The 20,475-nt window shown below is 51.4% G+C and overlaps 1 protein-coding gene across 1 annotated transcript in view; it reads right to left on the minus strand.

Annotated features, from left to right (window-relative positions):
- LOC129829554 (laminin subunit alpha-5-like) overlaps window positions 1–20,475 on the minus strand; it is a 279,352-nt gene that overhangs the window by 153,789 nt on the left and 105,088 nt on the right. The window contains exons 11-19 of the mRNA XM_055891310.1: window positions 18,403–18,540; window positions 15,853–15,987; window positions 14,688–14,822; window positions 13,905–14,042; window positions 10,863–11,015; window positions 10,446–10,498; window positions 9,930–10,035; window positions 8,893–8,992; window positions 8,514–8,670 (exon numbers count right to left, since the gene is read on the minus strand). Coding sequence (XP_055747285.1) covers window positions 8,514–8,670; window positions 8,893–8,992; window positions 9,930–10,035; window positions 10,446–10,498; window positions 10,863–11,015; window positions 13,905–14,042; window positions 14,688–14,822; window positions 15,853–15,987; window positions 18,403–18,540 — 1,115 coding nt within the window. The remainder of the gene's footprint in view (window positions 1–8,513; window positions 8,671–8,892; window positions 8,993–9,929; window positions 10,036–10,445; window positions 10,499–10,862; window positions 11,016–13,904; window positions 14,043–14,687; window positions 14,823–15,852; window positions 15,988–18,402; window positions 18,541–20,475) is intronic.

Below are 20,475 nucleotides of genomic sequence, written 5' to 3' on the forward strand. Positions count from 1 at the left end.
ACACACCCACCCCCCATCTACGCCACTCACCCACCCCCGCCACTCCTCCTGCCACACACCCACCCCCCATCTACGCCACTCACCCAACCCCGCCACTCCTCCTGCCACACACCCACCCCCCATCTACGCCACTCACCCACCCCCGCCACTCCTCCTGCCACACACCCACCCCCCACCTACGCCACTCACCCACCCCCGCCACTCCTCCTGCCACACACCCACCCCCCACCTACGCCACTCACCCACCCCCGCCACTCCTCCTGCCACACACCCACCCCCCACCTACGCCACTCACCCACCCCCGCCACTCCTCCTGCCACACACCCGCCACTCACCCACCCCCGCCATTGCTCCTGCCACACACCCACCTCCCATCTACGCCACTCACCCACCCCCGCCACTCCTCCTGCCACACACCCACCCCCCATCTACGCCACTCACCCACCCCCGCCACTCCTCCTGCCACACACCCACCCCCCATCTACGCCACTCACCCACCCCCGCCACTCCTCCTGCCACACACCCACCCCCCATCTACGCCACTCACCCACCCCCGCCACTCCTCCTGCCACACACCCGCCACTCACCCACCCCCGCCACTGCTCCTGCCACACACCCACCTCCCATCTACGCCACTCACCCACCCCCGCCACTCCTCTTGCCACACACCCACCCCCCATCTACGCCACTCACCCACCCCCGCCACTCCTCCTGCCACACACCCACCCCCCATCTACGCCACTCACCCAACCCCGCCACTCCTCCTGCCACACACCCACCCCCCACCTACGCCACTCACCCACCCCCGCCACTCCTCCTGCCACACACCCACCCCCCACCTACGCCACTCACCCACCCCCGCCACTCCTCCTGCCACACACCCACCCCCCACCTACGCCACTCACCCACCCCCGCCACTCCTCCTGCCACACACCCACCCCCCACCTACGCCACTCACCCACCCCCGCCACTCCTCCTGCCACACACCCACACCCCACCTACGCCACTCACCCATCCCCGCCACTCCTCCTGCCACACACCCGCCACCCACCCCCGCCACTCACCCACCCCCGCCACTGCTCCTGCCACACACCCACCCCCCACCTACGCCACCCACCCACCCCCGCCACTCCTCCTGCCACACACCCACCCCCCATCTACGCCACTCACCCACACCCGCCACTCCTCCTGCCACACACCCACCCCCCACCTACGCCACTCACCCACCCCCGCCACTCCTCCTGCCACACACCCGCCACTCACCCACCCCCGCCACTGCTCCTGCCACACACCCACCCCCCATCTACGCCACTCACCCACTCCCGCCACTCCTCCTGCCACACACCCACCCCCCATCTACGCCACTCACCCACCCCCGCCACTCCACCTGCCACACACCCACCCTCCATCTACGCCACTCACCCACCCCCGCCACTCCTCCTGCCACACACCCACCCCCCATCTACGCCAAATAACCCACCCCCGCCACTCCTCCTGCCAAACACCCACCACCCACCTACGCCACTCACACACCCCCGCCACTCCTCCTGCCACAAACCCGCCACTCACCCACCCCCGCCACTCCTCCTGCCACACACCCACCTACGCCACTCACCCACCCCCGCCACTCCTCCTGCCACACACCCACCTACGCCACTCACACACCCCCGCCACTCCTCCTGCCACACACCCGCCACTCACCCACCCCCGCCACTCCAACTGCCACTCACCCACCCCCGCCACTCCTCCTGCCACACACCCACCACCCACCTACGCCACTCACCCACCCCCGCCACTCCTCCTGCCACACACCCACCAACCACCTACGCCACTCACCCACCCCCGCCACTCCTCCTGCCACACACCCACCACCCACCTACGCCACTCACCCACCCCTGCCACTCCTCCTGCCACACACACACCAACCACCTACGCCACTCACCCACCCCCGCCACTCCTCCTGCCACACACCCACCCCCCACCTACGCCACTCACCCACCCCGCCACTCCTCCTGCCACACACCCACCCCCCACCTATGCCACTCACCCACCCCCGCCACTCCTCCTGCCACACACCCGCCACTCACCCACCCCCGCCATTGCTCCTGCCACACACCCACCTCCCATCTACGCCACTCACCCACCCCCGCCACTCCTCCTGCCACACACCCACCCCCCATCTACGCCACTCACCCACCCCCGCCACACACCCAACCCCCATCTACGCCACTCACCCACCCCCGACACTCCTCCTGCCACACACCCGCCACTCACCCACCCCCGCCACTGCTCCTGCCACACACCCACCTCCCATCTACGCCACTCACCCACCCCCGCCACTCCTCCTGCCACACACCCACCCCCCATCTACGCCACTCACCCACCCCCGCCACTCCTCCTGCCACACACCCACCCCCCATCTACGCCACTCACCCAACCCCGCCACTCCTCCTGCCACACACCCACCCCCCATCTACGCCACTCACCCAACCCCGCCACTCCTCCTGCCACACACCCACCCCCCACCTACGCCACTCACCCACCCCCGCCACTCCTCCTGCCACACACCCACCCCCCACCTACGCCACTCACCCACCCCCGCCACTCCTCCTGCCACACACCCACCCCCCACCTACGCCACTCACCCACCCCCGCCACTCCTCCTGCCACACACCCGCCACTCACCCACCCCCGCCATTGCTCCTGCCACACACCCACCTCCCATCTACGCCACTCACCCACCCCCGCCACTCCTCCTGCCACACACCCACCCCCCATCTACGCCACTCACCCACCCCCGCCACTCCTCCTGCCACACACCCACCCCCCATCTACGCCACTCACCCACCCCCGCCACTCCTCCTGCCACACACCCACCCCCCATCTACGCTTCTCACCCACCCCCGCCACTCCTCCTGCCACACACCCGCCACTCACCCACCCCCGCCACTGCTCCTGCCACACACCCACCTCCCATCTACGCCACTCACCCACCCCCGCCACTCCTCCTGCCACACACCCACCCCCCATCTACGCCACTCACCCACCCCCGCCACTCCTCCTGCCACACACCCACCCCCCATCTACGCCACTCACCCAACCCCGCCACTCCTCCTGCCACACACCCACCCCCCACCTACGCCACTCACCCACCCCCGCCACTCCTCCTGCCACACACCCACCCCCCACCTACGCCACTCACCCACCCCCGCCACTCCTCCTGCCACACACCCACCCCCCACCTACGCCACTCACCCACCCCCGCCACTCCTCCTGCCACACACCCACCCCCCACCTACGCCACTCACCCACCCCCGCCACTCCTCCTGCCACACACCCACCCCCCACCTACGCCACTCACCCATCCCCGCCACTCCTCCTGCCACACACCCGCCACCCACCCCCGCCACTCACCCACCCCCGCCACTGCTCCTGCCACACACCCACCCCCCACCTACGCCACCCACCCACCCCCGCCACTCCTCCTGCCACACACCCACCACCCACCTACGCCACTCACCCACTCCCGCCACTCCTCCTGCCACACACCCGCCACTCACCCACCCCCGCCACTCCTCCTGCCACACACCCACCTACGCCACTCACCCACCCCCGCCACTCCTCCTGCCACACACCCACCCCCCATCTACGCCACTCACCCAACCCCGCCACTCCTCCTGCCACACACCCACCCCCCATTTACGCCACTCACCCAACCCCGCCACTCCTCCTGCCACACACCCACCCCCCACCTACGCCACTCACCCACCCCCGCCACTCCTCCTGCCACACACCCACCCCCCACCTACGCCACTCACCCACCCCCGCCACTCCTCCTGCCACACACCCACCCCCCACCTACGCCACTCACCCACCCCCGCCACTCCTCCTGCCACACACCCGCCACTCACCCACCCCCGCCAATGCTCCTGCCACACACCCACCTCCCATCTACGCCACTCACCCACCCCCGCCACTCCTCCTGCCACACACCCACCCCCCATCTACGCCACTCACCCACCCCCGCCACTCCTCCTGCCACACACCCACCCCCCATCTACGCCACTCACCCACCCCCGCCACTCCTCCTGCCACACACCCACCCCCCATCTACGCCACTCACCCACCCCCGCCACTCCTCCTGCCACACACCCGCCACTCACCCACCCCCGCCACTGCTCCTGCCACACACCCACCTCCCATCTACGCCACTCACCCACCCCCGCCACTCCTCCTGCCACACACCCACCCCCCATCTACGCCACTCACCCACCCCCGCCACTCCTCCTGCCACACACCCACCCCCCACCTACGCCACTCACCCACCCCCGCCACTCCTCCTGCCACACACCCACCCCCCACCTACGCCACTCACCCACCCCCGCCACTCCTCCTGCCACACACCCACCCCCCACCTACGCCACTCACCCACCCCCGCCACTCCTCCTGCCACACACCCACCCCCCACCTACGCCACTCACCCATCCCCGCCACTCCTCCTGCCACACACCCGCCACCCACCCCCGCCACTGCTCCTGCCACACACCCACCACCGACCTACGCCACTCACCCACCCCCGCCACTCCTCCTGCCACACACCCGCCACCCACCCCCGCCACTGCTCCTGCCACACACCCACCACCGACCTACGCCACTCACCCATACCCGCCACTCCTCCTGCCACACACCCACCCCCCACCTACGCCACTCACCCACCCCCGCCACTCCTCCTGCCACACACCCACCCCCCACCTACGCCACTCACCCATCCCCGCCACTCCTCCTGCCACACACCCGCCACCCACCCCCGCCACTCACCCACCCCCGCCACTGCTCCTGCCACACACCCACCCCCCACCTACGCCACCCACCCACCCCCGCCACTCCTCCTGCCACACACCCACCACCCACCTACGCCACTCACCCACTCCCGCCACTCCTCCTGCCACACACCCGCCACTCACCCACCCCCGCCACTCCTCCTGCCACACACCCACCTACGCCACTCACCCACCCCCGCCACTCCTCCTGCCACACACCCACCCCCCATCTACGCCACTCACCCAACCCCGCCACTCCTCCTGCCACACACCCACCCCCCATTTACGCCACTCACCCAACCCCGCCACTCCTCCTGCCACACACCCACCCCCCACCTACGCCACTCACCCACCCCCGCCACTCCTCCTGCCACACACCCACCCCCCCACCTACGCCACTCACCCACCCCCGCCACTCCTCCTGCCACACACCCACCCCCCACCTACGCCACTCACCCACCCCCGCCACTCCTCCTGCCACACACCCGCCACTCACCCACCCCCGCCATTGCTCCTGCCACACACCCACCTCCCATCTACGCCACTCACCCACCCCCGCCACTCCTCCTGCCACACACCCACCCCCCATCTACGCCACTCACCCACCCCCGCCACTCCTCCTGCCACACACCCACCCCCCATCTACGCCACTCACCCACCCCCGCCACTCCTCCTGCCACACACCCACCCCCCATCTACGCCACTCACCCACCCCCGCCACTCCTCCTGCCACACACCCGCCACTCACCCACCCCCGCCACTGCTCCTGCCACACACCCACCTCCCATCTACGCCACTCACCCACCCCCGCCACTCCTCCTGCCACACACCCACCCCCCATCTACGCCACTCACCCACCCCCGCCACTCCTCCTGCCACACACCCACCCCCCATCTACGCCACTCACCCAACCCCGCCACTCCTCCTGCCACACACCCACCCCCCACCTACGCCACTCACCCACCCCCGCCACTCCTCCTGCCACACACCCACCCCCCACCTACGCCACTCACCCACCCCCGCCACTCCTCCTGCCACACACCCACCCCCCACCTACGCCACTCACCCACCCCCGCCACTCCTCCTGCCACACACCCACCCCCCACCTACGCCACTCACCCACCCCCGCCACTCCTCCTGCCACACACCCACCCCCCACCTACGCCACTCACCCATCCCCGCCACTCCTCCTGCCACACACCCGCCACCCACCCCCGCCACTGCTCCTGCCACACACCCACCACCGACCTACGCCACTCACCCACCCCCGCCACTCCTCCTGCCACACACCCGCCACCCACCCCCGCCACTGCTCCTGCCACACACCCACCACCGACCTACGCCACTCACCCATACCCGCCACTCCTCCTGCCACACACCCACCCCCCACCTACGCCACTCACCCACCCCCGCCACTCCTCCTGCCACACACCCACCACCCACCTACGCCACTCACCCATCCCCGCCACACACCCACCCCCCACCTACGCCACTCACCCACCCCCGCCACTCCTCCTGCCACACACCCACCCCCCACCTACGCCACTCACCCACCCCCGCCACTCCTCCTGCCACACACCCACCCCCCACCTACGCCACTCACCCACTCCCGCCACTCCTCCTGCCACACACCCACCACCCACCTACGCCACTCACCCACCCCCGCCACTCCTCCTGCCACACACCCGCCACCCACCCCCGCCACTCCTCCTGCCACACACCCACCACCCACCTACGCCACTCACCCACCCCCGCCACTCCTCCTGCCACACACCCGCCACCCACCCCCGCCACTCACCCACAACCCACCTACGCCACCCACCCCCGCCACTCACCCACCCCCGCCACTCCTCCTGCCACACACCCACCACCCACCTACGCCACTCACCCACTCCCGCCACTCCTCCTGCCACACACCCGCCACCCACCCCCGCCACTGCTCCTGCCACACACCCACCACCCACCTACGCCACTCACCCACTCCCGCCACTCCTCCTGCCACACACCCGCCACTCACCCACCCCCGCCACTCCTCCTGCCACACACCCACCTACGCCACTCACCCACCCCCGCCACTCCTCCTGCCACACACCCACCACCCACCTACGCCACTCACCCACCCCCGCCACTCCTCCTGCCACACACCCGCCACCCACCCACTCAATAAAACACACTAGCAGACCCTCAATACAAACACACTAGCTTCAGCCATCAATCACTCAAGCATAAAGCAAGCTGGGATACTATAGATAAACCATAGACCTATTGGAACTTCTTCACAGAGGAGAATAAGTTATGGTTGCACATGCAGGGGTAGAATGACTTCTCGGCCAACAATAACAATACATCTTGTATAGACATTTCATTATCTTAGACTTCAATATAACAAGGATCCACTAAGATAATACCAAGGATTTATATAGTAGGGACTTAGATAATACCAAGGATTTATATAGTAGGGACTAAGATAATACCAAGGATTTATATAGTAGGGACTAAGATAATACCAAGGATTTATATAGTAGGGACTAAGATAATACCAAGGATTTATATAGTAGGGACTAAGATAATACCAAGGATTTATATAGTAGGGACTAAGATAATACCAAGGATTTATATAGTAGGGACTAAGATAATACCAAGGATTTATATAGTAGGGACTAAGATAATACCAAGGATTTATATAGTAGGGACTAAGATAATACCAAGGATTTATATAGTAGGGACTAAGATAATACCAAGGATTTATATAGTAGGGACTAAGATAATACCAAGGATTTATATAGTAGGGACTAAGATAATACCAAGGATGTTTATAGTAGGGATTAAGATAATACCAAGGATTTATATAGTAGGGACTAAGCAATTCATTCCTTTAGGAATTCAGTTACTACTGTTGTTTATTCAACTATAAAAAAATACAAAAATAATTTGTAAACATACACTAGCTGCATGCCCAGAGTGAGACCTTAGGCAATAGAAGGAGAACAGAATCCTATACACATATATATAGTACTGGCCCAGTGTGTGGGTCGAGTGTAGAGCCTGTACTGTACACTCAGAGGACAGTTTATCAGGTACATATAGTGATGGGCCTTTTCCTCCAGAACTGACTGAATTCTTCGGGGCGTGGGATTCTACACGTTGTCGGGAAACGTTCAAACGGTGCTCAATTGGTATCAAGGGACCTAACGTGGGCCAGGGAAACATTCCCCGCACCATTACACCACCACCCTGTACCGTTAACACCAGGCAGGATGGGGCCATGAACTCATACTGCCTACGCCAAATTCTGACTCTGCCATCAGCATGACGCAACAGGAACCAAGATTTTGTCGGACCAGGCAACGTTTTTCCACCTTTAATTGTCCATTGTTGGTGATCCCGTGCCCAGGAGGCCGACTGTTTCTGAGATACTGGATCCGGTGTGCCTGGTACCGACGATCATACCACACTCAGTCGCTTAGGTCCCTAGTTTGACCCATTCTAATGTTCAATCAAACACGGTAACTCGATGCCTGTCTGCCTGGTTCATATAGACAGCCACGGCCACGTGACTCACTGTCTGTAGGAGCGAACCATTTTCGTGAACAGGGTGGTGTACCTAATAAACTGTCCATCGAGTATATTTAGGCTATATATACACTACCTGTTCATATAGAGTACATATAGAGTCTGGTAGAGAAGACTAACCTGTATTGGGGACATCTGAGCGTACCCTCTCCAGCTGAACCGTTCAAATTCCACGGGGTTATAGCCGAAACGCACCGGTCTCCCGTCCAGCATGGTACCCTCCTCTAGCTCAAACTTCAGGTGGTGGAGGTCTGGAAAGTAGTGGTCCGGACGAGGCCTAGGACAAAGGTTTTAAATGGTTTTAAATGGTTTTAATACTCGTTTTAGTAATCCAATCTTTAAAATAAGATTCTGCAGGCCCTCAGATGGATACTGTGAGTGGTTTGTCAAGGGCTTTGAGTTAAAACAGCTATCTGGAGAGAAAAAAAAGTGATTGGGATTTTTTTAAATTTTGATTGCGTGATGCAAAGTGAAGGTTTTTACACCATTTTCCCCTCACCTGTTACACTTGGGTCCCTCCACGTTGGGTCTGCAGCGACATCTCCCGTTTCTCTCCCCGCAGGACTGTCCCACTGATCCTCCAATGTCACACTGACAACCTGTAACGTACACACCGACACATCCTGATATACTGATATACTGCAGTACAACCTGTAACATACACACCGACACATCCTGATATACTGATATACTGCAGTACAACCTGTAACGTACACACCGACACATCCTGATATACTGATATACTGCAGTACAACCTGTAACATACACACCGACACATCCTGATATACTGCAGTACAACCTGTAACATACACACCAACACATCCTAATATACTGATATACTGCAGTACAAGCTGTTACATACACACCAACACATCCTAATATACTGATATACTGCAGTACAACCTGTAACATACACACCAACACATCCTGATATACTGCAGTACAACCTGTAACATACACACCAACACATCCTGATATACTGATATACTGCAGTACAACCTGTAACATACACACCAACACATCCTGATATACTGATATACTGCAGTACAACCTGTAACGTACACACCGACACATCCTGATATACTGATATACTGCAGTACAACCTGTAACATACACACCAACACATCCTGATATACTGATATACTGCAGTACAACCTGTAACGTACACACCGACACATCCTGATATACTGATATACTGCAGTACAACCTGTAACATACACACCGACACATCCTGATATACTGATATACTGCAGTACAACCTGTAACATACACACCAACACATCCTGATATACTGCAGTACAACCTGTAACATACACACCTACACATCCTGATATACTGATATACTGCAGTACAAGCTGTTACATATCTTATATATATTTTTATATATATATATATATATTTGCCCGGAAGTAGCCTTTCTTGAGACATGTAAAACCCAACTGTTGCCCTCGAACCAAGAGGATGTCCTCTTGATCTAATGGTTAAGATGTTGGGTTGGTGGTTCCTACTGGTTCCTACTGGTTCCATGAGGTTTACCTTGACAGCCGAAGAAGCTGTCACTCTGCAGGTTGAAGAATCCATCTTTACACACAGAGCAGGTGCCACCGCACGCGTTGGGCTTACAGTGACACTGGCCGTTACTCTGAAACACAGAAATAGAGAGGAGATATTGTTCAATTATTATTATTATTATAATTATTATTATTATTATTTTTATTTTTATAATTATAAGTATTATTATTATAATTATTATTATTTTTTATAATTATTATTATAATTATGACAATTGTCACAATAATAATAATAATACTTATTATTATAAGTATTACTATTTTTATTATTATTATTATAATTATTTTTATTTTTATAATTATAAGTATTATTACTATTTTTATCATTATTATTATTATCATTACACTAGCAGTGCTAGCCAGTGTTATGTCCATTCCAAAGACTATTGAATCACTGAGAAAACCCCATCTTTACTGCTAAACCATATTATTAGCTAAAGTACTGTACATCCATGTAGTTTGTAATAAGCCCACATCTCACCTGAGCACACTCTGCCACACCACCCATCGTTCCTTCAACGTTGCATTCACAGTCTGAGAGAAGGAGGAACACACAGAACATTTATTTCACTATTGGACTGCCGTAGACATATGAAACAGGTAAACCTCACAATAACCAACACAATGCCTCCTTTTGATGACATTTAAAGCAGGGGTGGGCAATTCCAGTCCTCGGGAAGGGCCTGATTGGTGTCCCAGTTTTGCCCCAGCACCCAGCTAACACACCTGACTCCAATAATCACCTAATCACGATCTTCAGTTTAGAATGTAATTTGATTAATCATCTGTGTTCGCTAGAGATGGGGGGGGGGGGGGGGGGGGGGGAGTGTGACACCAATCAGGCGCTCGAGGACTGGAGTCGCCCACCCCTGATTTAAAGGGTAAAGTTGTATCTTACTGGAGCATCCATAGACGGTGTCAGGTGACAGGTTCCAGAACAGAGGTTTACACCTGTCACAGGCCACTCCCTCCACGTAGAGAAGACACTCACAGGGGCCAACGGTTGGCAGGACCTCGTTCTGTACAGAACCGGCTGGGTTACATGTATCAGCTGCAGAGCACAGGAAGAAAAAAAATAGTTTAGTAAAATACAGGAAACAAATAGTTTAGTAAAATACAGGAAACAAATAGTTTAGTAAAATACAGGAAATAAATAGTTTAGTAAAATACAGGAAACAAATAGTTTAGTAAAATACAGGAAACAAATAGTTTAGTAAAATACAGGAAATAAATAGTATAGTAAAATACAGGAAACAAATAGTTTAGTAAAATACAGGAAACAAATAGTTTAGTTGTAACGTCCGGACCAGAGTTATTATGTGTTTTGCTTGTTTAGTGTTGGTCAGGACGTGAGCTGGGTGGAAATTCTATGTTGTGTTTCTAGTTTGTCTGTTTCTATGTCAGCCTAGTGTGGGTTCTTAATCAGAGGCAGATGGTAATCGTTGTCTCTGATTGAGAATCATTTATAGGAGGCTTGTTTTGTGTTGGGATTTTGTGGGGGTTTGTTTCCTGTGTCAGTGTTTGTTGCACCATACGGGACTGTATCGTGAGTTTGTTTTGTTCGTAGTCAGTACTTGTTCGTTCTTTGTTACGTGTAAGTTTATAGTCCAGGTCTGTTGCCTTCGTTTCTTGTTTTGTAGTTTGTTCTAGTGTTTCGTCTGTTTAATAAATTCAGTATGTCTTCATCACCCGCTGCGTCTTGGTCCGTTAAATCACCACAAGACGAACGTTACATTAGTAAAGTACAGGAAACTAATAGTTCATTAAAATACAGGAAACTAATAGTTCATTAAAATACAGGAAACTAATAGTTCATTAAAATACAGGAAACTAATAGTTCATTAAAATACAGGAAACTAATAGTTCATTAAAATACAGGAAACTAACAGTTCATTAAAATACAGGAAACTAATAGTTTAGTAAAATACAGGAAACTAATAGTTTAGTAAAATACAGGAAACTAATAGTTTAGTAAAATACAGGAAACTAATAGTTTAGTAAAATACAGGAAATAAATAGTATAGTAAAATACAGGAAACAAATAGATCATTAAAATACAGGAAACTAATAGTTTAGTAAAATACAGGAAACTAATAGTTTAGTAAAATACAGGAAACAAATAGTTCATTAAAATACAGGAAACTAATAGTTCATTAAAATACAGGAAACTAATAGTATAGTAAAATACAGGAAACAAAAAGTTTAGTAAAATACAGGAAACAAATAGTTTAGTAAAATAGTCACTATTTGATCTTTCCTTATAGATGGACAATGGATTGGGAGATTCAAATCAAATGTTATTTGTCACATGCGCCGAATAAAACAGCTGTAGACCTTGCAGCGAAATGCTTAATTACAAGCCAATAGAGTTAAGAAAATAACTTTTAACTAAAGTAAAAAGTACTGAGCCAACGTGGAGGCTATATACAGGGGGCACCGGTACAGAGTCAATGTGGAGGCTATATACAGGGGGCACCGGTACAGAGTCAATGTGGAGGCTATATACAGGGGGTACCAGTACCAAGTCAATGTGGAGGCTATATACAGGGGGTACTGGTACAGAGTCAATGTGGAGGCTATATACAGGGGGTACCGGTACAGAGTCAATGTGGAGGCTATATACAGGGTGTTATGGTACCGAGTCAATGTGGAGGCTATATACAGGGTGTTATGGTACCGAGTCAATGTGGAGGCTATATACAGGGTGTTACGGTACCGAGTCAATGTGGAGGCTATATACAGGGGGTACCAGTACCAAGTCAATGTGGAGGCTATATACAGGGGGTACTGGTACAGAGTCAATGTGGAGGCTATATACAGGGGGTACCAGTACAGAGTCAATGTGGAGGCTATATACAGGGGGTACCAGTACCAAGTCAATGTGGAGGCTATATACAGGGGGTACCAGTACCAAGTCAATGTGGAGGCTATATACAGGGGGTACCAGTACAGAGTCAATGTGGAGGCTATATACAGGGGGTACCAGTACCAAGTCAATGTGGAGGCTATATACAGGGTGTTATGGTACCGAGTCAATGTAGAGGCTATATACAGGGTGTTACGGTACCGAGTCAATGTGGAGGCTATATACAGGGGGTACCGGTACAGGGTCAATGTGGAGGCTATATACAGGGGGTACCAGTACCAAGTCAATGTGGAGGCTATATACAGGGGGTACCAGTACCAAGTCAATGTGGAGGCTATATACAGGGGGTACTGGTACAGAGTCAATGTGGAGGCTATATACAGGGGGTACTGGTACAGAGTCAATGTGGAGGCTATATACAGGGGGTACTGGTACAGAGTCAATGTGGAGGCTATATACAGGGGGTACCGGTACAGAGCCAATGTGGAGGCTATATACAGGGGGTACCAGTACCAAGTCAATGTGGAGGCTATATACAGGGGGCACCGGTACAGAGTCAATGTGGAGGCTATATACAGGGGGTACCGGTACAGAGCCAATGTGGAGGCTATATACAGGGGGTACAGGTACAGAGTCAATGTGGAGGCTATATACAGGGGGTACCGGTACAGAGTCAATGTGGAGGCTATATACAGGGGGTACCAGTACCGAGTCAATGTGGAGGCTATATACAGGGGGCACCGGTACAGAGTCAATGTGAAGGCTATATACAGGGGGTACCGGTACCAAGTCAATGTGAGGCTATATACAGGGGGTACCGGCACCGAGTCAATGTGTAGGCTATATACAGGGGGTACCGGTACAGAGTCAATGTGGAGGCTATATACAGGGGGTACCGGTACAGAGTCAATGTGGAGGCTATATAAAGGGGGAAATCGAGATGGATACCGAATGTATGTGGGTATTATATGAGCAAAGGGACTGAATTAATTTGTCATTGAGGGATAATAAAGCTCTATTGTTTGATTAATTGATCGATTGAATTAATGATCAAGTCCATAGGAGGTTACGTACCTTGGCAGAGAGGGAATTCGTAGGTTCCAGAGCTGCAGGTGTCACACCTCTGTCCCACGGCGTTGGGTAGACAGGTACACTGACCACTCACCTGGTCACAGCTACTGAACCTGGAGCCCTCAGCGGAGCACTGACAAGCTGAGGGAGGAGAGAGACACATTAGCATAGTAGCTGGGGAGAAAGGAGAGATATTAACACATTAGCATAGTAGCTGGGGAGACAGGAGAGAGATATTAACACATTAGCATAGTAGCTGGGGAGACAGGAGAGAGATATTAACACATTAGCATAGTAGCTGGGGAGACAGGAGAGAGATATTAACACATTAGCATAGTAGCTGGGGAGACAGGAGAGAGATATTAACACATTAGCATAGTAGCTGGGAAGACAGGAGAGAGATATTAACACATTAGCATAGTAGCTGGGGAGACAGGAGAGAGAGGAGGGAGTTAGCCAGCTAGATTCAGACTTGAATTTAGTGACAGATTAGACAGGATAATAAATACATAACAACATGTGACAGACTAGACAGGATAATAAATACATAACAACACGTGACAGATTAGACAGGATAATAAATACATAACAACATGTGACAGACTAGACAGGATAATAAATACATAACACGTGACAGATTAGATAAGGATAATAAATACATACAGCGCAGTGTGGAGTTTAAGAAAGTGCCTTGGACATATTTAGAAATTACTTTTAGATATTGAAGCAATCTGATTTTAACAACCAATCAGGTCTTGAGATGTCGTCTGAACTCTGACAACTTACGTGTGCAGCTGGGGAAGCCGTAGAAACCGGGAGCACACTGGTCACAGGCGGTGCCGCTGTAGTTGGGTCTGCAGTGGCAGTGGCCTGACACACTGCAGCTAGAGTCCAGGGAGGTGCGAGGATCACAGGTGCACACTGGGTAAACAGGAAGTAAGAACATTAGATAGTGGCCGCGTTCGAAAGCAGTAATTCTGCTCAGTCGCTAATAATAATGAGTTATTTAAGATGTAAGGTGATTTGTCTTCTGTCTACGACTGCAATGTAGTCTCAAACATCACCAAACTGTTTTGGTAGAGAGTTCAGACACCTCTACAAAATGACTGATGTGTGGTGTGTTTTATGGTGGTGTCTGATGTGTGTGTAGTTGGGGTGTCTGGTGTGTGTAGTTGGGTTGAGTCGCTGACGTGGTCTTCCTGTCTGGGTTGGCGCCCCCCCCCCCCCTTGGGTTGTGCCGTGGCGGAGATCTTTGTGGGCTATACTCGGCCTCGTCTCAGGATGGTAAGTTGGTGGTTGAAGGTATCCCTCTAGTGGTGTGGGGGCTGTGCTTTGGCAAAGTGGGTGGGGTTATATCCTTCCTGTTTGGCCCTGTCCAGGGGTATCATCGGATGGGGCCACAGTGTCTCCTGACCCCTCCTGTCTCAGCCTCCAGTATTTATGCTGCAGTAGTTTATGTGTCGGGGGGCTAGTTTCAGTTTGTCATATCTTGAGTACTTCTCCTGTCTTATCCGGTGTCCTGTGTGAATTTAAGTATGCTCCCTCTAATTCTCTCTTTCTCTCTTTCTTTCTTTCTTTCTCTCTCTCGGAGGACCTGAGCGTGGTGTGTGTAGATGTGGTGTGTGTAGATGTGGTGTGTGTAGTTGGGGTGTGTAGTTGATGAGCGTGGTGTGTGTGTAGATGTGGTGTGTGTAGTTGGGGTGTGTAGTTGATGAGCGTGGTGTGTGTAGATGTGGTGTGTGTAGTTGGGGTGTGTAGTTGATGAGCGTGGTGTGTGTAGATGTGGTGTGTGTAGTTGATGAGCGTGGTGTGTGTAGTTGGGGTGTGTGTAGTTGATGAGCGTGGTGTGTATAGATGTGGTGTGTGTAGTTGGGGTGTGTGTAGTTGGGGTGTGTGTAGTTGGGGTGTGTACTTGATGAGCGTGGTGTGTGGTCCGGTCAGCGGTCAGTACCTTGGCAGTTGGGGTAGGAGTGGAAACCTGATCTACACTGCTCACATCGCGGCCCCTGGAACTCTGGACGACACACACACCGTCCAGACACATCACAGCCCTCTGGGAGAGTTCCCACGCTGCTACAGCCACACACTGACGGGAAAGACAAACAGAGTCTGCTCTGGGAGAGAACCCACGCTGCTACAGCCACACACTGACGGGAAAGACAAACAGAGTCTGCTCTGGGAGAGAACCCACGCTGCTACAGCCACACACTGACGGGAAAGACAAACAGAGTCTGCTCTGGGAGAGAACCCACGCTGCTACAGCCACACACTGACGGGAAAGACAAACAGAGTCTGCTCTTGGAGAGAACCCACGCTGCTACAGCCACACACTGACGGGAAAGACAAACAGAGTCTGCTCTGGGAGAGAACCCACGCTGCTACAGCCACACACTGACGGGAAAGACAAACAGAGTCTGCTCTGGGAGAGAACCCACGCTCTCCTCTGGAAAGACAAACAGAGTCTGCTCTGGGAGAGAACCCACGCTCTCCTCTGGAAAGACAAACAGAGTCTGCTCTGGGAGAGAACCCACGCTCTCCTCTGGAAAGACAAACAGAGTTTGGGTGACAACATTTATGAACTTTTATTGTAATTCCAAAACAGAATTCATTCCAGAAACAATTCACTCAACAGACAAGCGGTCCTGATTCCTGTTTCAGTGTATCCATGGTCCTGTGTTGTGTTAGTATTGAGCCATATATCCATGGTCCTGTGTGTTGTATATCTGTATTGAGCTGTATATCCATGGTCCAGTGTTGTGTTAGTATTGAGCCATATATCCATGGTCCTGTGTGTTGTATATCAGTATTGAGCTGTATATCCATGGTCCTGTGTTGTATATCAGCATTGAGCTGTATACCACTGCTGGCTTGCTTCTGAAGCTAAGCAGGGTTGGTCCTGGTCAGTCCCTGGATGGGAGACCAGATGCTGCTGGAAGTGGTGTTGGAGGTCCAGTAGGAGGCACTCTTTCCTCTGGTCTAAAAAATATCCCAATGCCCCAGGGCAGTGATTGGGGACACTGCCCTGTGTAGGGTGCCGTCTTTCGGATGGGACGTTAAACGGGTGTCCTGACTCTCTGAGGTCATTAAAGATCCCATGGCACTTATCGTAAGAGTAGGGGTGTTAACCCCGGTGTCCTGGCTAAATTCCCAATCTGGCCCTCAAACCATCATGGTCATCTAATAATCCCCAGTTTACAATTGGCTCATTCATCCCCCTCCTCTCCCCTGTAACTATTCCCCAGGTCGTTGCTGCAAATGAGAACGTGTTCTCAGTCAACTTACCTGGTAAAATAACGGTAAAATGAAATAAATAAATAAAAATAAATATCCATGGTCCTGTGTTGTGTATCAGTATTGAGCTGTATATCCATGGTCCTGTGTTGTATATCAGTATTGAGCTGTATATCCATGGTCCTGTGTTGTATATCAGTATTGAGCTGTGTATCCATGGTCCTGTGTTGTATATCAGTATTGACCTGTATATCCATGGTCCTGTGTTGTATATCAGTATTGAGCTGTGTATCCATGGTCCTGTGTTGTGTTAGTATTGAGCTGTATATCCATGGTCCTGTGTTGTATATCAGTATTGAGCTGTATATCCATGGTCCTGTGTTGTATATCAGCATTGAGCTGTATATCCATGGTCCTGTGTTGTATGTCAGTATTGAGCTGTATATCCATGGTCCTGTGTTGTGTATCAGTATTGAGCTGTATATCCATGGTCCTGTGTTGTGTTAGTATTGAGCTGTATATCCATGGTCCTGTGTTGTATATCAGTATTGAGCTGTATATCCATGGTCCTGTGTTGTGTTAGTATTGAGCTGTATATCCATGGTCCTGTGTTGTGTTAGTATTGAGCTGTATATCCATGGTCCTGTGTTGTATATCAGCATTGAGCTGTATATCCATGGTCCTGTGTTGTATATCAGCATTGAGCTGTATATCCATGGTCCTGTGTTGTATATCAGTATTGAGCTGTATATCCATGGTCCTGTGTTGTATATCAGCATTGAGCTGTATATCCATGGTCCTGTGTTGTATGTCAGTATTGAGCTGTATATCCATGGTCCTGTGTTGTATATCAGTATTGAGCTGTGTATCCATGGTCCTGTGTTGTATATCAGTATTGACCTGTATATCCATGGTCCTGTGTTGTATATCAGCATTGAGCTGTATATCCATGGTCCTGTGTTGTATGTCAGTATTGAGCTGTATATCCATGGTCCTGTGTTGTATATCAGTATTGAGCCGTATATCCATGGTCCTGTGTTGTGTATCAGTATTGAGCTGTATATCCATGGTCCTGTGTTGTATATCAGTATTGAGCTGTATATCCATGGTCCTGTGTTGTATATCAGCATTGAGCTGTATATCCATGGTCCTGTGTTGTGTCAGCTTTCTGAAGAGAAAGACACTTAGCAGACACTGTTTTGGAGCCAATGTTTGGCAGACAGACAATCACTTTGGCACAGTGGGTAACAATGTGTTGGCAGATACTCACGTCGGCAGAGGGGGTAGTTGAAGTAGCCCGGAGCACACTGGTTACACGAGTACCCCTGGAAGCCTTGGAGACACTGGCACTGCCCCGTCAGCGTATCACACCTACCACCCTGCCACCCCGCGCCTGAGCACTGACAGGCTGGCGGAGGAGAGGGCACACTGGGGTCATTACACAACGAACACGTGTGTTTGTGTTTGTTTGTGGGGGTGGGGAGTATGAGCATGCCTGACAGTGTGTAGTTATCTAGTGTGTAGTCTCTGTGTGTAATTATCTAGTGTATATCTCTGTGTGTAGTTATCTAGTGTATATCTCTGTGTGTAGTTAGTGTATATCTCTGTGTGTAGTTATCTAGTGTATATCTCTGTGTGTAGTTATCTAGTGTATATCTCTGTGTGTAGTTAGTGTATATCTCTGTGTGTAGTTATCTAGTGTATATCTCTGTGTGTAGTTATCTATTGTATATCTCTGTGTGTAGTTAGTGTATATCTCTGTGTGTAGTTAGTGTATATCGCTGTGTGTAGTTATCTAGTGTATATCTCTGTGTGTAGTTAGTGTATATCTCTGTGTGTAGTTATCTAGTGTATAGTCTCTGTGTGTAGTTATCTAGTGTATATCTCTGTGTGTAGTTATCTAGTGTATATCTCTGTGTGTAGTTATCTAGTGTATATCTCTGTGTGTAGTTAGTGTATATCTCTGTGTGTAGTTATCTAGTGTATATCTCTGTGTGTAGTTATCTAGTGTATATCTCTGTGTGTAGTTATCTAGTGTATATCTCTGTGTGTAGTTAGTGTATATCTCTGTGTGTAGTTATCTAGTGTATATCTCTGTGTGTAGTTATCTAGTGTATATCTCTGTGTGTAGTTAGTGTATATCTCTGTGTGTAGTTAGTGTATATCTCTGTGTGTAGTTAGTGTATATCGCTGTGTGTAGTTATCTAGTGTATATCTCTGTGTGTAGTTAGTGTATATCTCTGTGTGTAGTTATCTAGTGTATATCTCTGTGTGTAGTTATCTAGTGTATATCTCTGTGTGTAGTTATCTAGTGTATATCTCTGTGTGTAGTTATCTAGTGTATATCTCTGTGTGTAGTTATCTAGTGTATATCTCTGTGTGTAGTTATCTAGTGTATATCACTGTGTGTAGTTATCTAGTGTATATCTCTGTGTGTAGTTAGTGTATATCTCTGTGTGTAGTTAGTGTATATCTCTGTGTGTAGTTAGTGTATATCTCTGTGTGTAGTTAGTGTATATCTCTGTGTGTAGTTATCTAGTGTATATCTCTGTGTGTAGTTAGTGTATATCTCTGTGTGTAGTTAGTGTATATCTCTGTGTGTAGTTAGTGTATATCTCTGTGTGTAGTTATCTAGTGTATATCTCTGTGTGTAGTTATCTAGTGTATATCTCTGTGTGTAGTTATCTAGTGTATATCACTGTGTGTAGTTATCTAGTGTATATCTCTGTGTGTAGTTAGTGTATATCTCTGTGTGTAGTTATCTAGTGTATATCTCTGTGTGTAGTTAGTGTATATCTCTGTGTGTAGTTATCTAGTGTATATCTCTGTGTGTAGTTAGTGTATATCTCTGTGTGTAGTTATCTAGTGTATATCTCTGTGTGTAGTTAGTGTATATCTCTGTGTGTAGTTATCTAGTGTATATCGCTGTGTGTAGTTATCTAGTGTATATCTCTGTGTGTAGTTAGTGTATATCTCTGTGTGTAGTTATCTAGTGTATATCTCTGTGTGTAGTTAGTGTATATCTCTGTGTGTAGTTATCTAGTGTATATCTCTGTGTGTAGTTAGTGTATATCGCTGTGTGTAGTTATCTAGTGTATATCTCTGTGTGTAGTTATCTAGTGTATATCTCTGTATGTAGTTATCTAGTGTATATCTCTGTGTGTAGTTATCTAGTGTATATCACTGTGTGTAGTTATCTAGTGTATATCTCTGTGTGTAGTTAGTGTATATCTCTGTGTGTAGTTATCTAGTGTATATCTCTGTGTGTAGTTAGTGTATATCTCTGTGTGTAGTTATCTAGTGTATATCTCTGTGTGTAGTTAGTGTATATCTCTGTGTGTAG

This window comes from Salvelinus fontinalis, chromosome 31 (assembly GCF_029448725.1).
Source record: "Salvelinus fontinalis isolate EN_2023a chromosome 31, ASM2944872v1, whole genome shotgun sequence".
In the NCBI taxonomy this organism is placed as follows: Eukaryota; Metazoa; Chordata; class Actinopteri; order Salmoniformes; family Salmonidae; genus Salvelinus; species Salvelinus fontinalis.